General features: G+C 39.3%; 1 protein-coding gene across 1 annotated transcript; it reads right to left on the bottom strand.

The window, feature by feature from the left end:
* Positions 1 to 1,208: 1,208 nt before the first annotated feature.
* Positions 1,209 to 19,945, bottom strand: LOC138805133 (protein cornichon homolog 1). Its single transcript, XM_069989735.1, has 5 exons — positions 19,771 to 19,945; positions 14,934 to 15,002; positions 10,493 to 10,605; positions 7,596 to 7,739; positions 1,209 to 5,309 (listed from the first exon to the last, which is right to left on the bottom strand). The coding sequence occupies exons 1-5, from the start codon at positions 19,849 to 19,851 to the stop codon at positions 5,282 to 5,284; spliced, it is 435 nt and encodes a 144-aa protein (XP_069845836.1). The 5' UTR covers positions 19,852 to 19,945; the 3' UTR covers positions 1,209 to 5,281.
* Between the last annotated feature and the right edge of the window lie 1,163 nt (positions 19,946 to 21,108).

Genomic DNA, 21,108 nt, shown 5'->3' with positions numbered 1-21,108 from the left:
CTAAAGTTTTTATTGACAAAATTCACTGTGTTGATTCCATCTCTCAAAGAAGGGGTAAAGTGGTAGTTTTCCTTTTAGAAATGTACTGCCCTGTTAGGCACCAGTGGTTCATGCCTGTAATCATAGCTACTCAGGAGGCTGAGATCTGAGAATTGTGGTCCAAAGCCAGCCAGAGCAGGAAGGTCCGTGAGACTCTTATCACCAGTTAACCACCAAAAAGCCAGAAGTAGAGCTATGGCTCAAGTGATAGAGACCTAGCCTTGGGCAAAAAAGCTCAGGAACAGCTCCTAGGCCCTAAGCAATGCCCTAGGACCAACACCAAAAAAAAAAAAAAAGCCTGGCAATGGTGGCTAACATCTATAATCCTTGTGACTCAGGAGGCTGAGATCTGAGGATGGAGAGTTTCAAAAAGGCCAGAAGTGGAGGTAAGTGGTAGCATGCTAGCCTTGAGCTCAAAAGCTGCAGGGATGTACCCAGGCTGAGCTCATGCGCGCACACACACACACACACACAGGAGCGAGCACGTGAGAAAAGATGGGAAATACTTTCATATTTTTATTATTACCACATTCTTTGTTCTAGTTAGCATATGACATAGCAATGTATAAGGTTTTGTGTAAGTACCCCTTTATTTTGCCATATTAGAGCCAAGCCACTTGTTTTAAGAGATCGCACTAGTCTATCACATAGTGGTCCCATGGATCAGTACAGGGTGCTAGTACAGGGTGCACCAGTTGTCAGCTGGATATTACTATTAGGCTGGAGACTCAAGTAATTCATTTGAATACCTATAAGATGATTAAAAACCTTCCTTGGCCCTACTTCTTGCTGAGGAATCACTTGAATTTCTTTAGGGAACACTCCAAACAATTACTCATGCTATTTGGGGACTTCATAAATGATAAGCCTTCTAGATCCAAAATGTTTAACTAAATTTTTAGTATCAACTATACAGGAAAAAAATCAGTAATTTCATATCAGAGAAAACTAGGGCATTACCCCTGAAATAAACTTTTCTAGTTACATTTAATAACTAATTCCAATGTTTTATGAAAAGTATTTCCTCTGCTTACCTGTGGACATCTCCAAAAACAGTGGGACTGAGGGAGGCAGAAAGAAAATCTAGAGTCCTGGTCATACACAAGCCAGTTAGCTGCATTTGAAATTAACACACTGGTTGAACCATTATCATAAACTACACAAGGAAATACTTGAGATTATTTTTATTAAATATACAAAAGCAAAATAAGCAAGCTCTAAGAAATAGGACTACTTAAGTGCATTTTCTTTGGACAGTTGAACAGCACCATCAAGCTTTGATTTAACAAACCACGGGCAAAGACAGCAAACTGCATTTTATGTTACTCTTAACAGTGTTGTTAAGAGTTGACTTAGCCATCAGTCCATTTTTCTTCTCCAGAATACATTAACATGGTAACCAAAGAAACTTACTTAGAAAAAGCATTGTACAACACAAAATGGGAATACGAGATGCAAGTCATTCCTTTGTGTGTCAAGATGCTAGGTCTTCTCCAATGAGCATTAAACTGATGCAAGACAAAACACACTCTGACCCCAGACTAAACACCCTACATGGTTGGTACTACTTCCCAAAGCAAACTGAAGAAGCAGCACTTACTCCTTTTAGACACTTAGCTTTAGGAACTTTAGTCAATGTAGAAATTGTTTAATGTATCCACAAACAGCAAGTTCTTTTCCTCTTAGCCTCACTCTGGGATCTTATTCAGAACCATTTCCTAAGCCACAATACTAGAGACAGATTCAACAGCTGCTAGTCTGATCCACAGATCAATGATTATTTGAGACTAATATAGTAGTTTCAAATGCCAGTCAAGGGATTGTTATTTTTCCATTCCCTCTAAAATGAGTCTTGCTTTAGAATATTTTTGTCATCACAATTTCTGACCCAACAGTTACACAATTGAGAGATGTGTATTTGTGGATACTAAATGACAAATAATTGGATATGTACTTTTTAATACATACCATTATTTTAATTGGTTTGAAATAGTATTATGATATATTCACAACTTAAATCAAAAGTTGACCCCTGAAGGGGAGAAGAGATACACAAAAATCATCAGTTGCTCCATGGCCAAAGTACTCTATGAACACATAATTGGAGAAATGTTATATCAAAGAAAACATTTTGCCACCCTTTTTAAGGGGGAAGGGAAATGATAGAACTCATGGCCTGCTCTTACCACTTGAACCATACCCAGAGCCTTTGCCAATTTCAAAGCAGTTTTATTTATACATTAGACCTATCTTCAGAAAACATAGTTTTGAGGAATACAGAAGAGCTGTGTGACCACTATATACCTGATCCTTCCCAGGCATTTGAACCTGACTGAAAAGCTTGGCTGTTCCAGGTGTACTTGATGAAGCTTTGCTTACTAATACTCATACAAGCCAACGATTATTATTTCCCTTTCCTATGAAAAGTAATTCAAATTTCAAACAAATTAGCAGTTTGTAGTCCAGGACCAAATTCTCCCCTAACCTGGGATGAGGAGTAAGAGTATCAGTTAACCATGGTGAAAACCATCAGATGTCATTTCAGAAAAAGGTATTTAATAGTTTCCATCCCTATATCTCCTAAGTACTCAAGGGGCCCACTGCCATGATACAGTATTACTCAACTGAGTAACTACGAAGCAGGCGTTATTATCTAAGATTTTAATTCAGGAGAATCTGTAGTAATCCATAGCAGTAATTGTTGGTATAAACAGAACTACAGAGTTATACTAGATGAAGTAAGATAGCACAAAATGGGGAAATGGTTTCTGAGAGCTACAGACCTGATAGATAAAATGTAGTACATATCAAAAGTACAGTAAAAAGGAAGTGTGCTTAAATAAACAACTATCCACTGCGCAATGTGAGCGTGTGACAAACTGAAAAGGCTATGGCTAACCAGGCTAACTGCCTCAGCTGAACTTCCAGGAATGACAAAAGACGAGGGCCATCCCAAATACATTAACGTAGGGAACAGGTTAAATTCAGAGCCAAGGAAAGAGTTAGTGGGATAGTGTCAGATGCAAGTACTTTGTTTCTGCTTACTTGTCTGACACTAAAAAGGCAAAAATGAGTAGGAATAAGCATATTTAGCTACTTAATCTAATGACATACCTAGGAGTTAATAACCTACAAGTGAGATGGGTGAACCTAATTGTCAATGTGGGAGGAATCTGATTTTGAAAGCATGAGAATGTGGCTTCCAGCCCATAAACTTGGCATTGATATTGGAGAAAATTCAAGAATAGATTAACAGGATGGTTGCTGAAAATCATGAAGTGTGTCTTCTTTGAAAGAACAGGAATACAAAAACTTAGGAAATCAGGTAGAGCGCTAGCCTTGAGCTGAAGAGCTGAGGGACAGTGCCCAGGCCCAGAGTTCAAGCCCCACGACCGGACCCCCCCCCCCAAAAAAAAAGAAAAAGAAAAAGAAAATGGGTGTAAACTGTAAGTTTAAAAAAAAAAAAAACTTAGGAAATCAATCAGGACTGTTGACAGGACCAGGTAGGTCTGTCATGATCAACAGTACTTGTGAATGAGAATGGAAAATTAGAGTAGCTGCTGATATAGATAGAATAGAAACTGACTGCCTAGCAAATGTTCAATAAATAATTTACAACCTGAAGAACAGTCAGTTCCCTCTAGGTGTTCCTAGACTATAAATTACAGGCCTTCCTTTTAAATGTCTGAACAATTTCTTCTTAGGTCCTATAATTTCTTCTTGAGTGTATTCATCCCAGTTACCCAATCCCAGACGGTAACATCTCTTCTCCCTAAAACAGTATTATCTCTTCCCTAGGGAAGCATCATTTCAAGCATTTTTTCACTAGTAGAGAATAAAACAATACAAGAAGTTCTTAGAACAAGACCCCTACAAATGCATCTATGAACTCCCTTGATCACTCACTATGTGAATTTATATTTTTTTCCTTTGATCCTTTGCTAAACATCTGAGCCAGTTATGTTTTCAAGTGCCCTGAATTCCTCATCTTAAATAAAGGACGGGAATGCTTATAAAACATGCAAGCCTTACTTTGACTGCCTCACAAGCAACAGCAGAAACTCAAATTATGAGTCACTTTACCTTAACCAAAAAGAAAAAACTCAAAAGTATTTCAAGTGCCACAATCACTTTTGAAATTAGTGGGAGAAATGCTGCTATACCATCAACAGTAAAAATTCTTCTCCTATGGTAACAGATTGTGGTTGGCCATTTCAGATCCTATCAGGGTATATTTAAGGAAAAAAATAAAGTAATACTCTACCTTTTAAAAGGACAGTAATATGTCTTTTATTATTGGATGAGCAAGTGAGAAATAGCTGTGTGTAATCTTTGAAACAATGCACTGAAAATGAATCTTAATTTGAGTGTTTTATTGTATTGCACTAAAGGAACAGCAAGATGGTTATACAATTCTCTCTCAATTCGCTTTGAAAACCTAAAGTACTTGCAAATTCTTAATACCTTTACCACCAGATTAGAACAGTAAGCATAATATAACCAATTTCTTAACAAGTAATGTCTTACAAATAAAAACACATTTAAAATAGCTTTAAATGCATTCTTCACAAGTAATTCAGTATGTATTTCTATATCATGTTCGCTTATGCTTAAGAATTAAAGCAAGTATAGTAAGTACTCTGATGGAAATATGGAAAATCTCTCATTCATGCAATATACAGGGATAATATTCAAGTCAAAGGGAAAAAATCCCATTCTTCTTATTTTTGTAAATGTATCCATATATAATCATCTACACGATAAATGAGGAAAACTAAATAGTTTTCCACAAGTCAGATACACATTTTCAGCTCATCAGAAGCACCTGATATCTACAGCTAATTTATTAGATGGCATTTCAATAAAACCAAAAGAGCCCTACAAGTTCCTATAAACAAAAGGTTCCAATGGACTAAGGACCATCAGTAATTAATGCAATCATTTGGAGGATTATGGCTGTTCCTTAAGGAGTGCAAGTTCAAACCTGTCAATACCAGAGGTAATCATTTTATATTAATTTATACGTAATTCCATTTAAATTCTTTATCCAAGTATAACATATGAAAACAGTCTTTCCACAAGCAAAAAATGTGGAAACATTTAAAAAATAAGGAGTCATTTTTTAAAAGAAACAGATCATTTCCATAGGCTACTCCTGGAAACAGGATCTTGCTGGATAGAATCCCTTCATTTGGTGGCTTTTTGCATGCACTTAACTGGACCATTTCTTCTGTGTGTTGTTCTAAGAGCTCACCAAAACATAGATCATGCTGAAAAGAGAAGAGAAGATGTTAATTCAAACATTCCTAATTATAAAAACAAAGAGCACAAAAAGTTGAGCCTGCTGAATATGGCAAACTAGTATATGGTATCATAGCATCAATGAAAATGAGAAAACTAATGACAAGTTCGCAGTTGTAACTTTAAATCTGCATTTATGGACTTTAAGCCATCACAGGACTTGGCTCAGTGCATGTGCTGAAGTTGTCCCCTATTTCCTTTCCAATTTTAGCAAGTAGAACAGCACAGCTGAAAGCTTAATGGGGATCAGAGCTTAATAATAATAGAACTTCTCTGGAGAGCTCACTTTGTGCTAGGCCCTTAGTCCCTTCATAGGCACTACTATGCTTACTACTCCCAGCAGACAGTCCTTGGAGGCAGGTACTGTTGTCATTCCCATTTCTTAAAGAAGAGAATGATCAACTGAAGAATGGTTTTATTAGCAGCTACTGCTCAGAACCTTTCCCGTTCAAGGTTAAAAAATGTACATGTTAAAAAATGTACAAACCAAGCCAGGTACGCATGGCTCATGCCTGTAATCCTAGCTACTCAGGGAGGCTGAGATCTGAGGATCACGGTTGAAAGTGAGCCTGGGCAGCAAACTTCATGAGACTCTTATCTCCAATTAACCACCAGAAAACCAGAAGAGGCACTGTGGCTCAAGTGGTAGAGTGCTCTCCTTGAGCTGAGGGACAGCACCCAGGCCCAGAGTTCAAGTTCCAGAACCGACCAAAAAAAAAAAGTACAAACAAGCAAAAAACAAAAAGCAAGAAAACAGCCAGCATTTGATTTAGACCTACAAATACTGAGGTTTGAAACCATACATAAACAGTGGTATGGTAAAGCATGGGGTATCCCTCAGAAAGCATGCCCACATCTCTAAATGGAAATAGAAAACCTTGTAACAGCAAATGTCTCAGTTTCACAATACCCTGGTAAACATCTCCCCACAACTACACATTTCCAACTTTAGCATTCATTTGTCCTTCCCCCACCCAATACATTTTAACTATTATATGCCAGCATTATTCTAGGTATTTGTTTTAAAAACTGCAAAAGTGAAAACCAGCAGGAACTATATGATACATGGAATTTCACCATTCAGAACCTATTTATTACCTTATGTCCTTTTTTTTTTTTTTTTTGGTCAGTTGTGGGGCATGAACTCTGGGTCTAGGTGCTATCCCTCAGCTCTTCGGCTCAAGGCTAGTGTTCTACCACTTGAGTCATAGCACCACTTCCAGTTTTCCAGTGGTTTATTGGAGATAAGAATCTCACAGACTTTCCTGCTCAGGCCAGCTTTGAACCGAGATCCTCAGATCTTAGCCTCCTGAGTAGCTAGGATTACAGTTATGAGCCACTGACGCCCAGCTACTACCTTTATTTCATATATGAACCATGTCTGTTGGTATACTATATATTCACTTCACTTATACTCTCTAAAAGAATTTTAACAAACAATAGTAATTACTTCAACAATTCCATCTTATACAGCTTTTCTTTTTAAATATTTTAAATGAGAAAAACCCCTCTCCATTAAAATTCTAACTCTACACTTCCCTACACGTAACAAGTATCCTTTTATTTGACTGTGCTTAGTAAGTATCTATACCAGTGGTTCTCAATGACAGCACTTTTGCCCTACAGGGGCATCTGACAACATCTAGAAATAATTCTGGCACAACTAGGGACAGAGTATATTAGGGGTAAAGGGTAGAATGCTGCTAAATGTTCTGCAAGTTATGAAACAGTCACATAGTAAAGAATGTCAACAGCAGCAAATCTAAAAAAAACCCAACCTAGAATAAGGAGAGGAGTCCATCAGTACTAAAGGAGAAAGCTCCATAACTGTACCACCCTATAGCATTAGCCATTTCTTTTCTTTTTCTCCATACATCTCATTCAGAACAAGTAAACCAGAAAAGAAAAGGCAGTGCATATAGCTTAAAAAGCACAATAAGGAAAAAATTTAAATACAATCTCTGGACAGACCTTGAAGCTAAACACAAACATGTTTTGCAAACTCACAGCGCCTTAATGCCATCACTGCCTTGGAAAACAACTGAGTGGGTCTGCAAGTAATATCTCCTAACCAAACTTTCTGCCTCTGACTGCATGCCCATGTACTACTGCCAGAGTGTACAGTGTCATTCCCATTTACCTCAACTCAAGACACTGAGTAATTCTTCTGGTGGACTTTAAGGTGTTACGACCATGAGGCCTACTGTCTCAGGAAGCAAAGTGAAAGCATATTTTTGCTTTATTTTTGAACTTACCCATATAGGTAGTAAAAAAATGCTAGAAGGTAGAAAGCTAATTTGCACCATCCTTCTTTCTGACAGTATGCTAGAATATCTGCATTCATGATGGTTGTAGGGTCATAAAGTCCTGGCCCACTCATCACTGGTCTACTCATATACCTAGAACAAACACAGTCCGTTAGCTACTCCAGAGTAGAGCAAACCTTTAGGACAGAAAGAGGCTTTTCTTTCTCAAACATTTGCAATGAGAGATGATCCAGATAAGGATGCAAACTATTAGTGGTACAAGGGGGGGGGGGGGCATTGTGACATTTCCACATATACACACTGTATTCCAATCAACCTCCTCTCCTTTCTCCCTTCCTTAAAACGATTTTAACAGGTTTCATTGTTCTATTTCATACATGCAAATAAACTGCATTTACCATATTCACCCCATTCATATATACTTTTATTTACAGGTAGAATTCCTTCCTTTGATCCTATTAATTTAAAAACTTAGACCCCTCCACCGGGCGCTGGTGGCTCACACCTGTAATCCTAGCTACTCAGGAGGCTGAGATCTGAGGATCACGGTTCAAAGCCAGCCCGGGCAAGATAGACCGTGAGACTCCTTTCTCCAATAAACCACCAGAAAACCGGAAGTGGCGCTGTAGCTCAAGTGGTAGAGCGCTCGCCTTGAGCTGAAGAGCTGAGGGACAGCGCCCAGGCCCAGAGTTCAAGCCCCACGACGGACCAAAAAAAAAAAAAAAACTTAGACCCCTCAAAGAGGATAGCTACACATCACATCTGGTTCCTGCATTTTCTGAAATCCAAGAAAAACAGTAACTAAAAAGGAAATCAGGGGGCTGAGAAGGTGGCTTAGTGGTAGAGCGCTTGCCTTGCATGCATGAGGCCCTGGGTTCAATTCCTCAGCACCACATAAGCGGAAAAAAAAGCCGGAAGTGGCACTGTGGCTCAAGAGGTAGAGCTGTAGCCTTGAGCTGAAGAGCTGAGGGACAGCGCCCAGGCTCAGACTCAGGCCCCATGACCGGACCCCAAAAAAAAAAAAAAAAAAAAGGAAATCAGGCCAGGTGCCAGGTGGCACACATAAACTACCTACTGTAATCCTAGCTACTCAGGAGGCTGAAATATGAGTATTGCAGTTCAAAACCAGCCCAGGCAGAAAAGTCCATGAGACTCTGATCTCCAATTAGTCATCAATAAGCTGGAAGTGGATCTATGGCTCAAGTGGTTGAGTGCTAGCCTTGAGCACAAAAGCTCAAGGACAGGGCCCAGGCCCAGAGTTCAAGCCCCAGGACTGGAAAAAAGAAGGGAGTGGGGGAAGGAGAGAGAGTGGGAGGGAGGGAGGGAGGGAAATCAGGTCTTTTCCTTTAACTTTTTATCTCAACATAATTTTAGTCTAACAGAAAGCTATAAGGACTCTTCACCCAGAAAGTCCAAATGTTTACATTTGCTACAGTTTTTCTTTCCCTTTCTCATTCAGTCTCTAACCATGAGTCCTTTTCTTTCTGAATCATTTCAGATAGTGATAGAAATGATACCACTTTACTCCTAAAATGTTTTCATTATGCATTTCCTAAATTGAGGGCAAAGGGATTTTGACATGCCTACTTAAAACTTAACTCAATTTGAAGTTACAAAATATGTTTATCTTCTGTAAAATACCTAACTTAATAGGGTGCCAGTGGCTCACACCTACTTAGGAGGCTGAGAATGGGAGGATCACTCTATGTTCAATTCTATTCTTAGCTTGAAACTCCTTCTCAACTAAGAAATGGGTAAAGTGGTGTGCATCTGTCATGCCAAACTAAATGGGTGGTGGAGACTGGGAGGATGGTAATGCCAGACAAGGTAGAGAAGACCATACGATTCTGTTTCAATGGAAGGGAAGCTAGACACATCTGTCTACCCATAATCCCAGCAATAATAGGTTAATAATAACAGCAGGAGTTTCCAACTCAGGCACACCTAGGTTAATAATGAGACCTTCTAAAATGATCAATGATAAACAGGGCTGCAAGCATGGTTCAGTGATTTCACACCAGCCTAGCAAGTATAAAGCTCTGAGTTCAAAACCCCAGTACTGCCCCCTACCCTGGCCAAAAAAAGTGTTTTTAAAATCATAAAGTAAGCCAAATGCTGATCGCTCATGCCTGTAATCCTACTCAGGAGGCTGAGATCTGAGGATCCCAGTTTGTAGCTAGCTTGGGCTAGAAAGTCCATGAGACTCTTATCTCTAATTAGACACACACACACACCCCTAGAGGCCCTGACACACACACACACACACACACACACACACACACACACACACACACACACACACACACACACACACACACACACACACACACACACACACACACACACACACACACACACACACACACACACGCACGCGCGCCCCCAGAGGCCCTGAATTCAAACCCCAGGACTAGCGCACATAGAGGGAACAAAGGGGAAAAAAACTATGCATACACACACACAAACACACACAGATGATACATATGTACAAAACGAAGCTGAAAGGCTAGTGGTCTTGGAGTAACTATTTGAGATGAGGCACAAGACAACTTTTTAGGGGCTGAAATGCTATATATCTTGATCTATGTCGTGATTTTGCAAGTATATACATATATGAAAATCCATTATGTTGTATAATTTAGATTTTCACTTGTTATTTTCACTTGTGAGTGAGATATATATTTATATATCTTTTCTTAAAACTGTCTTTAAGAAACAAGTTTCAGATGAGTTTACTGAATGTTATTTGTTCATCTCCTCCTGAGTTTTTAAAAATGAATGCTAACAAATTTTCGATTTTCATTTAGGTGAGTACCATGAGATAACCATGGTAAAACAGTAAAATTAAAATTAGGAAAAATATTCAAAACATTTATCAATATTACCTCCAAATATGATAGGCCAAGAGAGGCATATTGAGACCCAGCGTAAGCCACTCTGCTGCGCAAAGAAACATGACACAGAAGAAAGCATGGATGAGGTACTCTGGAAGTACAAGCTGGAAGAAAAATACAAATATGTTATTGAAAAGTCTTAGCAGGAAAATCAACTGCTAACCTGGAAGTTACTGTATGTAAAACCTATATTTTCTTAGAGATGAAAGATACTACAATGCTTTACTTTCATATTTAGCTTTTTACCAATAACAGTATTACAAGCACAATGAATAGAAAGGCTATAGCTTGCACTAAAAAAATAGAGAAGACTTAACATTTAAAACTCAAAATTTTAAAACAATAATTTAAATTATACCATCAGTCCGTTCAGTCCGTTGCTAATCAGTTGGAATACTTTTTATTTACACCATCCAACAATGACAACAATAACAATGACATACTTTATCACATGCAACATGGTAAAAGAAAAAACAAAAACTCCTGTTCAGAAGTTTATACATTCATGTCTTTAAGCCTTTAATAAAAACCAGGAATACTACATAGATACAGTATTTAGCAAATCACATCACATTGTCACAATAGTAACTTTTCAATGGAAAGCCAACCAGCCAATAATCTCAGCACAATTGAGGGAAGAACACTTGAATACACAAATGCAAATGATGTGCTTTCTGCAATGTAGGAGGGAAAAGACTTGAGTTCTTAATCATGAAGTAAGAATTTCCCAGGTTCCTGAGTTTTCATTCTCACATTGTCTTTCTATTCTTTTACACCTGCTTGTTAATGAAATGCCACAAACAAAAGACCAGCAGAACTTCAAAACCCTAAAAGAAAATACACTTTTTGATAATAAGTACTAGGAAATAAGGAAAACTTAAGCAAAACGTATTTTACAAAATGAAGATAAATTAGGTATATTGTTTTTACATCATCTTCCTCGTAAAGATTTTAGGCTAACAATTTCATTAAATAAAAACATCAAGCAGGGCACTAGTGGCTCACACCTGTAACCCTAGCTAATCAGGAAGCTAAGATCTGAGGATCAAGGTTCAAAGCCAACCTGGACAAGAAAGTCTGTGAGACTCATCTTCAATTAACAACCAGGAAACTGGAAATGGCGCTGTGGCTCAAGTGGCACAAGTCTTGAGCAAAAAGACCTCAGGGACAGTCCCTGAGTTCAAGCCCCATAACTGACAAAAATAAAAAATAAAAACATCAAAATCTTTCATTATAAGTTCTAGCCCCAAACCCTCCATCAGAGCTGCAAATGCAGTTTTTCAAATGGCTTTATAACAAGTTAAAAATCAATGTTATCAGATCTTTCCTGAGGGATCCATAGCTGTGGAAGTAATGTAATTATGCTCCATATTGAAGCACAATTTTCTAAGACTTCTGAATTATCTTTTCCAATTGAAAGCTATGGAGTGATAGAATCCAGAACAGACAAAGCAAGCACTCTACTACTATACCACACCTCTAGCCCTAGACTCAACTTTTTAATGACTATTATTTTCAAATTACATCCTAATAACCAACCAGTAATTAATGCTACAAATCAGATATTTTCTACAAATAAAATGAATAACAAAGATAGAATTCTGAATTAGGTATGTAAATTAAATAAATGTTTAAGCCAGAGCCTATTTAAGATCAAAGTTCTCTCAACAGGAAAATGTCCACAAGACATCTCTGAAACTCAATGATTACCACAAGAACACACCAAGAAAAATATACATTAGTAGTTCAAGTAGAATTGCTTTTGTATTCAGGTGTCAGTGTCTCATGCCTGTAATCTAAGTTACTCAGGAGGCTGAGATCTAGATATCCTGGTGTGAATCTAATCCAAGCAGGAAAGTCCATGACACCCATCTTCAATTAACCACCAAAAGCCAGAAGTGGAGCTGTGGCTCAAGTGAGATAGCCAGCCTTGAGCAATAAAGCTAAGATACAACACCTAGGCCCTGTGTTAAAAGTCTCAGTCCAGGCACCAAAAACAAATAAATAAATTGCTTTTGCAATATTAGTTTAAATTAGAAAATATTTCTAAGTCAGGCGCCCGTGGCTCACATCTGTAATCCTAGCTACTCAGGAGACTGAGATCTGAGTATCATAGTTCAAAGCCAGCCCAGGCAGGAAAGTCCATGAGAAAACCGGAAGTGGCGTTGTGTCTCAAGCAATAGAGTGCTCGCCTTGAGCTGAAGAGTACAAGGACAGCGCCCAAGCCCAGAGTTCAAGCCTCACGACTGGCCAAAAAAAATATTTCTTTAAAATCCACAGGCTTATTTCAGCCCTCTACAAATTATCTTGCAAGATTTCATCCTACACTTACAGAACTGAGATGTGGAAAGATGATTCTGAAATTAGCGTGACCCCCAGAACTCTTAACCAATATTCTTTAATAGCAGTGTTCATATAAAGGTAGGCTTGAACTCTCCCAGTTCTAATATAAATGAATTTCACTCACACTCCCTCCCTTTTCCTCAAAAAAATCAGTTCAGAAATACTCATAATGTTTCTCGCAGTCAGTCCTTTTCAATCACTCTTCATTGATGAAATTTCACTGTAAGTACCCCCAAAAAAACCCAACAAACCAAAGTTCACATACAAACTAGTATCCAGAAAAAAATACCTCATGCAAATATGGCAGGAATGATAGTACTTACACATGCAAAATAATATTCTTGTTATAGTTCACATTTTAAAAAATATTTGTCTTCCCCCATACTTTGGCAGAACTGTCGAAACAAATTTCTATAGGGAAAACTGTCAGATGCACTGCTGTTCAGCCAATTCTAGGCACCCTAGCCAAAATGCAACCTGTACTACCATAAAAACCCTCCTTCCAATCTACTGTAGCCTCTAGATGTCCCAAGCACATGTCTTTCCTTGGTGACAGTATCTTTCCTTTAAGAAAGGCCAAAAATCACTACATTAAAATGAAATTAGTCTCTTAAATGTTACCACAAATTAGTAAAACATAGGAGCTTAACCTTCAAATATCAGGCTGTCTAGTTTAAAACACTGGTCCCTAACTTTGGACAAAGTGTTTCAGCCTCAAAAAGCAACTCAGTTAACTGCTGTATTTGAGAGAATAACAATATACAAAGGGAAGGAAAAGATCCAGGGAAAATGCTTTACAGGCCAGAGCCTGGCACCAGGAAAGTGCTTGTCTAACTTTACATCAGCATTTGGTTACTTGAAGTAATGAAAAGTCAAAGGGCACAGAATACTATTAATAAACATGAGGAGAAATTTCATGTTCTTGATATCTTGGTAAAAGCATCAATTACTGAAGATTTTTTTTACAGTTATAAGTTTTACACTCATAACTTTCTATCCAGAAGGCAGATCTATCTTCTCATGTTTTGTTTCCTAAGAGCAGGGAAACAGCTAGCAAATTAAAACTTTTAACTGTATTTATATTGTCTTATTTTAACAAGTCTCCAAGCACAAACTAGAATCTATTACATCATTCTTCACATCTAAGGAAACAATGATCAAGTAGCAAACTGACTTTTAGGTGCTTCACAAAGTAATATTCACTAGCATGTGAGTGCATTAGTTAGACACAACTCTCTACACAAATTCTATCTTTGTTTTAAAGATTATGGTCTTCTAGTGCTTGAATGCATACTCACTGCTCCCTTATAAACTGTTATATACAAATTAACTGCATTATTGTAAGCACTATTTGACAGCCCAAGAACAGATCTATCTACCTGAAAGATTTTGATAAACATCAGCTGAAAAACTGAACTAATTTCTTCCAGAACACACATAACCACAGATAATACTAGGTATAGCAGTGTTTATACTACAGATTCTATTTGCAAACTACCTCATGATTCTATTTGCAACCAGCTCCAAAAGTGATCTTACTATCTATTAAAATCATAAGTATTCACCAAATAACTTTATAGGAATGTGCCTATGGCTATAACATTTGAAAATGCATAAGCATTTAACAGCTTTCCCTACTTGACTGAGTCAGCAAGCAAACAACTGCAAAAAATATGAAGTTTTATGAAATCATAAACCTCAACAGGCATGAGCGAGCAGACTGAACAGAACAGTACAAATACAAATGCCCTAACCCTCCCCATGAAATGAACAAAGCATTAAAACATTAAACTAAAATGCAGTACACACCTTTAGTGCAATTTTGACTCTTTTAATCTTTTTGACCTTTTCAACTGTCTTTGGCCCGACAATGTAAAAAGCAGATTGGAAGAATGTTAGTATGACAGCTGACAAGATCACCAGTAGATTAATAATAGTCAGAATAGTCAAGCATGACAGGAAAAATATTTCTTTTTATTCTGCCTACTTCAAAACATAGATATATCATGCTACTGAGAATAGTGGCCATTTCTAATTAAAAGCAAACACATGTTAAAAATCTAAAGGTAAATCCTATATTGTAACTTACAGGATTCAGGGTATTACACTGGTCTATAGGATTCTTGTAATCAGTCTTCAGTTCATCAAATGCTATAATCTAAAATAAAAGTAACACAGTTAGTACCATTCACCTTAATTAAAAGCAACAACAAAATTGCCCCAGTATCAAACTATTCAAAGTGTTCCAGCATTACAGGTAGCAATTTACAGGCAACTCAATATGCTAAAAACAGAAAAAGCAGCCGAAATTAGGTTTAAAGAACATACTTTCATTACTAAAATGATCTGATACCACAGTGGTAAATTTTTCATTATCAGTGTCTTCAATGCCACTGTTGACTTTACTTACCCTACTTGAAATGAGCTTTCCCTCACCTACACATTGATCCAACTTTCTGCTTAGCCTAAAACCCTTCTTCCTATGCTGACTCCTATTTTTCTCACTCCTATGGGCACAAACAGGACTGCATCCTTGTCTACATCTTCACACTTATAACACTGCCAACACTGCATTTTCACACTGTTATATACAGGTTTGTCTACCCCATTGGACTGTGTGGGTCTCAGGGAAAAGGACCACTATGAATGATCTCCATATGCCCCAACACACAGGACACACATTAAACTCAGTTTATTCCCATCTGTGTCCCACATACTTTCTAAGGATTTTTTTTTTAACTAAGTATGTCTTTGTCCATGCTCTAGAAGAATACGGTTTTGATATTAAGGGACTTCATAACCCTACACAGAACTTCCATATGAAAATGCAGTAAGTCAAAAAGGACTGCACATCACTCTGTTGCATTAACAGCAGGTTTATAGGAGAGCTATTTGAATTGCTGCCATTGGTCAGCAGAACCTAACAGGCCTTTCCCCTGATGGATTAAGGCATATCTTTAAATGTAACATACTTAATTTTATCAATGATCAGTAGAGTCTAATATTTCTAGCTTTAGTATTTCCCTGTTAAAGTTTTTGTTTCATAAAAAGATAGGTTTTTTTTTGGGGGGGGGGGGGGGCGGGGGTCCGGTTGTGGGGCCTGAACTCTGGGCCTGGGCGCTGTCCCTCAGCTCTTCAGCTGAAGGCTAGCGCTCTACCACTTGAGCCACAGCGCCACTTCCAGCTTTTTTCTCTTTGCTTATGTGGTGCTGAGGAATCGAACCCAGGGCCTCAGGCATAAAAGGCAAGCGCTCTACCACTGAGCCACCTTCCCAGCCCCAAAAAGACAGGTTTTTAATTTGGGGTTTTTATAAAATTCATCAAACAAATATATAACAAAAATCTAACCAAACAGAAATGAAAGCACCTGAACATTAAAATGTCTTCAGAACCAAAGATTTTCACTGTATACATTACACACAACTCAGTGTTTCAATGTTCAAAAAATATTTATTGAGGGCTGGGAAGGTAGCTCAGGGGTAGAGTGCTTGCCTTGCATGCACTTACATGCATGAGGCCCTGGGTTCGATTCCTCAGCACCACATAAGCAGAAAAACCCAGAAGTGGTACTGTGGCTCAAGTGGTAGAGCCCTCGCCTTGAGCTGAAGAGCTGAGGGACAGCGCCCAGGCCTAGAGTTCGGGCCCCACAACTGGACCCCCCCCTCAAAAAAAAAATATATTTATTTATTGAATAAAAAGGGATTTAAAAAGTAAAAAGAAAATAAAGCTTTAGGCTGGGCCCCCCTGGCTTATTCCTGTGATCCTAGCTACTCAAGAGGCTGAGATCTGAGGATCATGGTTCAAAGCCAGCCAGGGCAGGGAAGTCTGTGAGACTCTTATCTCCAATAAACCATCAGAAATCCAGAAGTGGTGGTGGCTCACCTTGAGCTGAAGAGCTAAGGAACAGAGCCCAGGCCCAGAGTTCAAGTCCCATGACTGACAATAAGTAAATAAATAAATAAACAAAGCATTGGGCTAATTATTTAAAAAGTAATGATGGGTTTTCCTTTGCCAGTGATATTTCTAATACAGACAAATGCAAATGGTATAAATATGTAATTAAAAGAAAATGATGTGTCTGATTCATCATAAGTATCACTAGTCAGATGTGACCTTCATTGTGTATTTTAGTAATGAAAGTTTAAAACCGAGACCATCACTACTTTAAATACAATTACTTGCTTTTAAGAAGTCCCAACACATCTTGCCCATGTAATTGTAACCCCTCTGTACAGTATTTTCACAATAAAAAAAAATAAACTCCAAAAAAGAAAAAAAAAGAAGCCCCAACACAATAGCAAAATGAAAATAAAACATCGTTAAAATTGTCTTTAGGATTGGATTTCTTTCAAGTGGCTTCAAAGGGGCTTTTGAGTAAGTTACTGCATGTGTTTCTACTGGAGTGTTCCAAGCTAGCATCTCTTAAACTATTCTGAGAAGATTCTTATCAGTGGTTTCCATCCCTTCTGCAGCTGTGCAGCTGAACACAACCTTTCACACAACTCTCCATACCAATGTGCAAACAATAACACAGATATCCCTAAGATGTCAAAGCACAGAATTCATGATGCTTCCAAATTTAATACAAGCCTTAAAGGAATGGTTTGCTCCCAACTCTGTTTTGCCCAGTATATGGTTAGCACTAAATTAACAGTTAACACTATCACCAATAAAAACTACAATAAAACAACAGTGCAAAAAGCCATTTGAGGAATCTGTGCTTAAAAATTTTTAATGAGCCTTGTGAAATACCTATACAAAATTACATATTTTTATTGTTTCCAAAAGGATGTAATAACTTTCCGAACTAAGAAATCCCTAAGCACAAAAGTTCTCCACTAATTGGGGCCTAATTGTGAAAAATTCAGCAAGTAGAGGTGTGGCTCACCAGCCTTGAGTGAAAGCAAATGAAGTGAAGGCAAATGACCCTGATTTCAAGCCTCACTACTGGCACAAAATAATTAAACAAATAAAAATTCTGTAAGACTTAACATGGCCCATTCCATCCAGCACACTCCTTTCAGCTGAAATTATACATTTTTTAAAAGTACAATTTAAGTTTTCCTTACTTCAAATATATGGTTTAAGATGTAAAATGTGAAAAGAAATCCACCCCACAACTCTCTTCTAGGATTTTCTAGCATCCCAGAAAAAAAACATCACTCTCTACGCAAAAATTAGACTTAAATTTACAGAAGAAAAAAAAACAAGACATCTACATTTCATTGCAGCTTAAGAGGTAAAGCTAGTCCACACCCCACATTCTCTTTTATTATTCTTCCACCAAAGTGCCTCAGATATTCAAGTTTTTGTGTCCTACTAATAAGCATTTTAGGCAGTAGTTATTTCTGATGCAGTGAACAGCCTACACTAAGGCTTCTTCAACTCCTCAAATGGGTAAGTTCTAAAAAAGTATAAAAAAAAAAAAGTAAGAAGTGGCACTGTGGCTCAAATGGTAAAGTACTTGCCTTGAGCTGAAGAGCTGAGGGAGAGTACCCAGGCCCTGAGTTCAAGCCCCAAGACCGAAAAAAAATAAAAACAAACAAACAAAAAAATAAGTACAAACACTTCATATTCAACAAACAGGACTGGATTTGTGATACCACTCCACTCTGCTTTTCTGAGGTTTTCCTTTGCAAATGCTACTGTTGCTATTTAATGTAAGTCTCCTAGGAATCATAGTGGTGGGATGTAATGGTACACACCTGTAATCCCAGCATTCAGAAAAGAGGCAAGAGGATCATCAGTTGGAAACCAGTTTGAGCTACACAATGTGAGGCCAGCTTGGCCTATATAGTAATATTTTGTCATTTAAAAAAAGGAAAAGAAGGAAAAAAAAACAATTATTTAATGACATCCCTTCACATTACAAATGTATGTTTAAAAAAAAAAAAAGCACAAACAGAAATCAGTTATGGTCATGATAAAAATCTGACTTAAAATTTACACCAGAGCACAATCACTAAAATACCAATATCCAGAAAGTATTGAAAGAGGGGGAAGGCAGCTGCAAACATGAGGGAAATTTTTCATTAACGTTGATTTCCAGAGAGCTCTAGATGCTTCTAATTTTGCATTAGAGAGACAAAAAAACAAAAAACCTTTTTAAAAACCTCTTGCAGAAATAACCGCCATAGGAAACTCCTCATAGGGCTTGTTAAGGATGCGCTTCAATCCTCCAAGATGCTAAGAGCAACAGAAAGCAAAACGCCCCTAGAAGTAGCCCAAGGTTTCTGGGGATTTCCAACCTCAAATTAAAACTCCTTCTACCCAGACAACAGAGGGGTCTTGGCCTGACTGCCCCCAGGGAGATTCCCACGGCCGGAGTATCACGATGCTGGGGGAGTAAACTCAGAGACAGAGGCGGCCAACGCAGTGTATCGATCCAGCCTGCTCCAAAGTTCACCAGGAAAACGGGAATCGGGGGGAGGGGGGGAGGTACTTCTTCTGGAAACGCACCCCCACCTACGGAATAGAGAGCGCGCTGATTGTAACTTGATCCCCACGGGAGCCTGTGCAGACCTTCCAAGTCCATCCGTATTCAATGTTTTACATCCGCTGAGGACGTAACCCCGGCTCGGTGCGCACTCGTCTCAGTCCCCGGATGCGGGGCGGCCGAGGGTCTGCGCGGGCCCAGCGCTGGGCCAAGCAGGGCCCGTCCCCCGACGGCCTGCGCGGGGACGCGGACGGCGCACCCACCCGGCGGGCTTCCCCGACGGCCTGCAGCTCCCCCCGACCCCGGGGCCAGAGGCCGCGCGGCCCCCGCACCCCCCCCCCCGCGGCCCGCGGCCCGCGGCCCGCACCGCCTCGCCGCATCCCCGGGCTCGCCGACCTCCGCGGCCCCGCGAGGCGCCGACCGCGGCCCGGGAGCCATTAGAACGCTGCGCCGCCGCCTCGCCCTCCTCCTCCCGGCCTCCGCTACTCACGTGCCAGATGGCGAAGAAGATGAGCGCCGCGGTGAGCAGCAGCGCCAGCATGTAACAGAAGGCCGCGAACGTGAACGCCATGGCCAGGGAGGAGCTGGCAGCCGCGCCGGTGCCAGCGGAGAGAGGCGGCGCGCGGCCCTCTGGGTAAAACCATTCACTTCCCTCGGCCGCCGCCGCCGCCGCCGTGGCGCCCGCGCCCTCCCGGCGCGCCTGCGCACCAGCCCCGCAGCGCGGGCGCCCTCTGATGACAAGTGTTCGTTGCGCTTAGGTTGTCTGCAACGGCTGATTGATTTCTCCTTTACTGTCTCTCGTCGGTTCTTGGAATACATATATTTTGAATGCGTTCCTAACTTTTCTCCAGATACCGTGTGCTGTCCCGTGAGACACAAAAATAAACAACATGACCCTCGCGATGGAAAATATGTAGAGTAGTGCAAGAAATGACCAACTAAATAATTGATGGTAGGAAAGCCCTGTAAACGGATTTCTGTGAGAGTCTATGAAGGTCAAAGAAGAGGATTCATTCAGAGCAGGAGCAGAGATTCCCTCATCCCAAACTAAAGTGAATAGAAATCATCCAGGCAAAGAGAAGGTAGAATCTACCCACAAAAATTGTTCCAAATGAGCAAAGGCACAGAGATGGAAAAAGAAAAAGACGATGTCTTAGGTGACACTAGCAGCAGCAATTCTGTAACAGAGGAACCCTGAGTGGGCGAGAGTTGAGAAAAAGGGGCTAGCCAAAGAGCAGCTTAGAGAGCGCTGAATTTGCCTCCTAAGGACCTCAGATTCACATTCCGTAGCCCAAGTTTTTTTTTTAAAAAAAAAAAAAAAAAAAGGAAACTTGCTTTCTCACACAATTAGATTATTTTTCTTTGCAACTCATCATAAAGACATCAAATTATACTTATAAGTAGATAGGACCCAAATGGAAACTTCACAAATAAGACTATAATGATCCATAAATACTTCTCTGATAAAGATGATCTTGACAAAGTTTAGTTTTGAATGCTGGTTGCAACCCACAAAATTGATTCACCACCTCCTAACTGCTATTAATAGAAATAGAAATTATTTAAGGCTTTTAAGCAAGAGAAGGTCCTGTTTATATCTGCAAATCTGTAGAATGGTTTAGAGAAAGGGTCTATCCAGTGCTGGCCAATACAGTCTTCTGCAACGGTGGGAATTTGCTATATTGGCATTGTCTGGTACAGACAATGAGCACTTACAATGTCAATTGTATGACTGAGGAATTTAACTTTAAATTTTACATCATTTCATTCATTAAAATTTAAATAACCAAAAAGCCGGAAGTGGCGCTGTGGCTCAAGTGGTAGAGCG

The sequence above is a fragment of the Dipodomys merriami genome, unplaced genomic scaffold, assembly GCF_024711535.1.
Source record: "Dipodomys merriami isolate MVZ:Mamm:240054 unplaced genomic scaffold, mDipMer1.0.p SCAF_388, whole genome shotgun sequence".
NCBI classification, from domain to species: Eukaryota; Metazoa; Chordata; class Mammalia; order Rodentia; family Heteromyidae; genus Dipodomys; species Dipodomys merriami.
This window is presented reverse-complemented; position numbering and strand designations above follow the sequence as displayed.

Bases quoted from the DNA above. Each gene is read 5' to 3' on its own strand.
- LOC138805133 (XM_069989735.1), bottom strand. From the start codon at position 19,851: ATGGCGTTCACGTTCGCGGCCTTCTGTTACATGCTGGCGCTGCTGCTC. The intron at 10,606-14,933 runs GTAAGTTACAAT...TTTTTCTTCCAG, and splicing joins AGTGTAATACCCTGAATCCT to CTTGTACTTCCAGAGTACCT. The intron at 5,310-7,595 runs GTAAGTTCAAAA...TTCTCTTTTCAG, and splicing joins TTTTTTTACTACCTATATGG to CATGATCTATGTTTTGGTGA.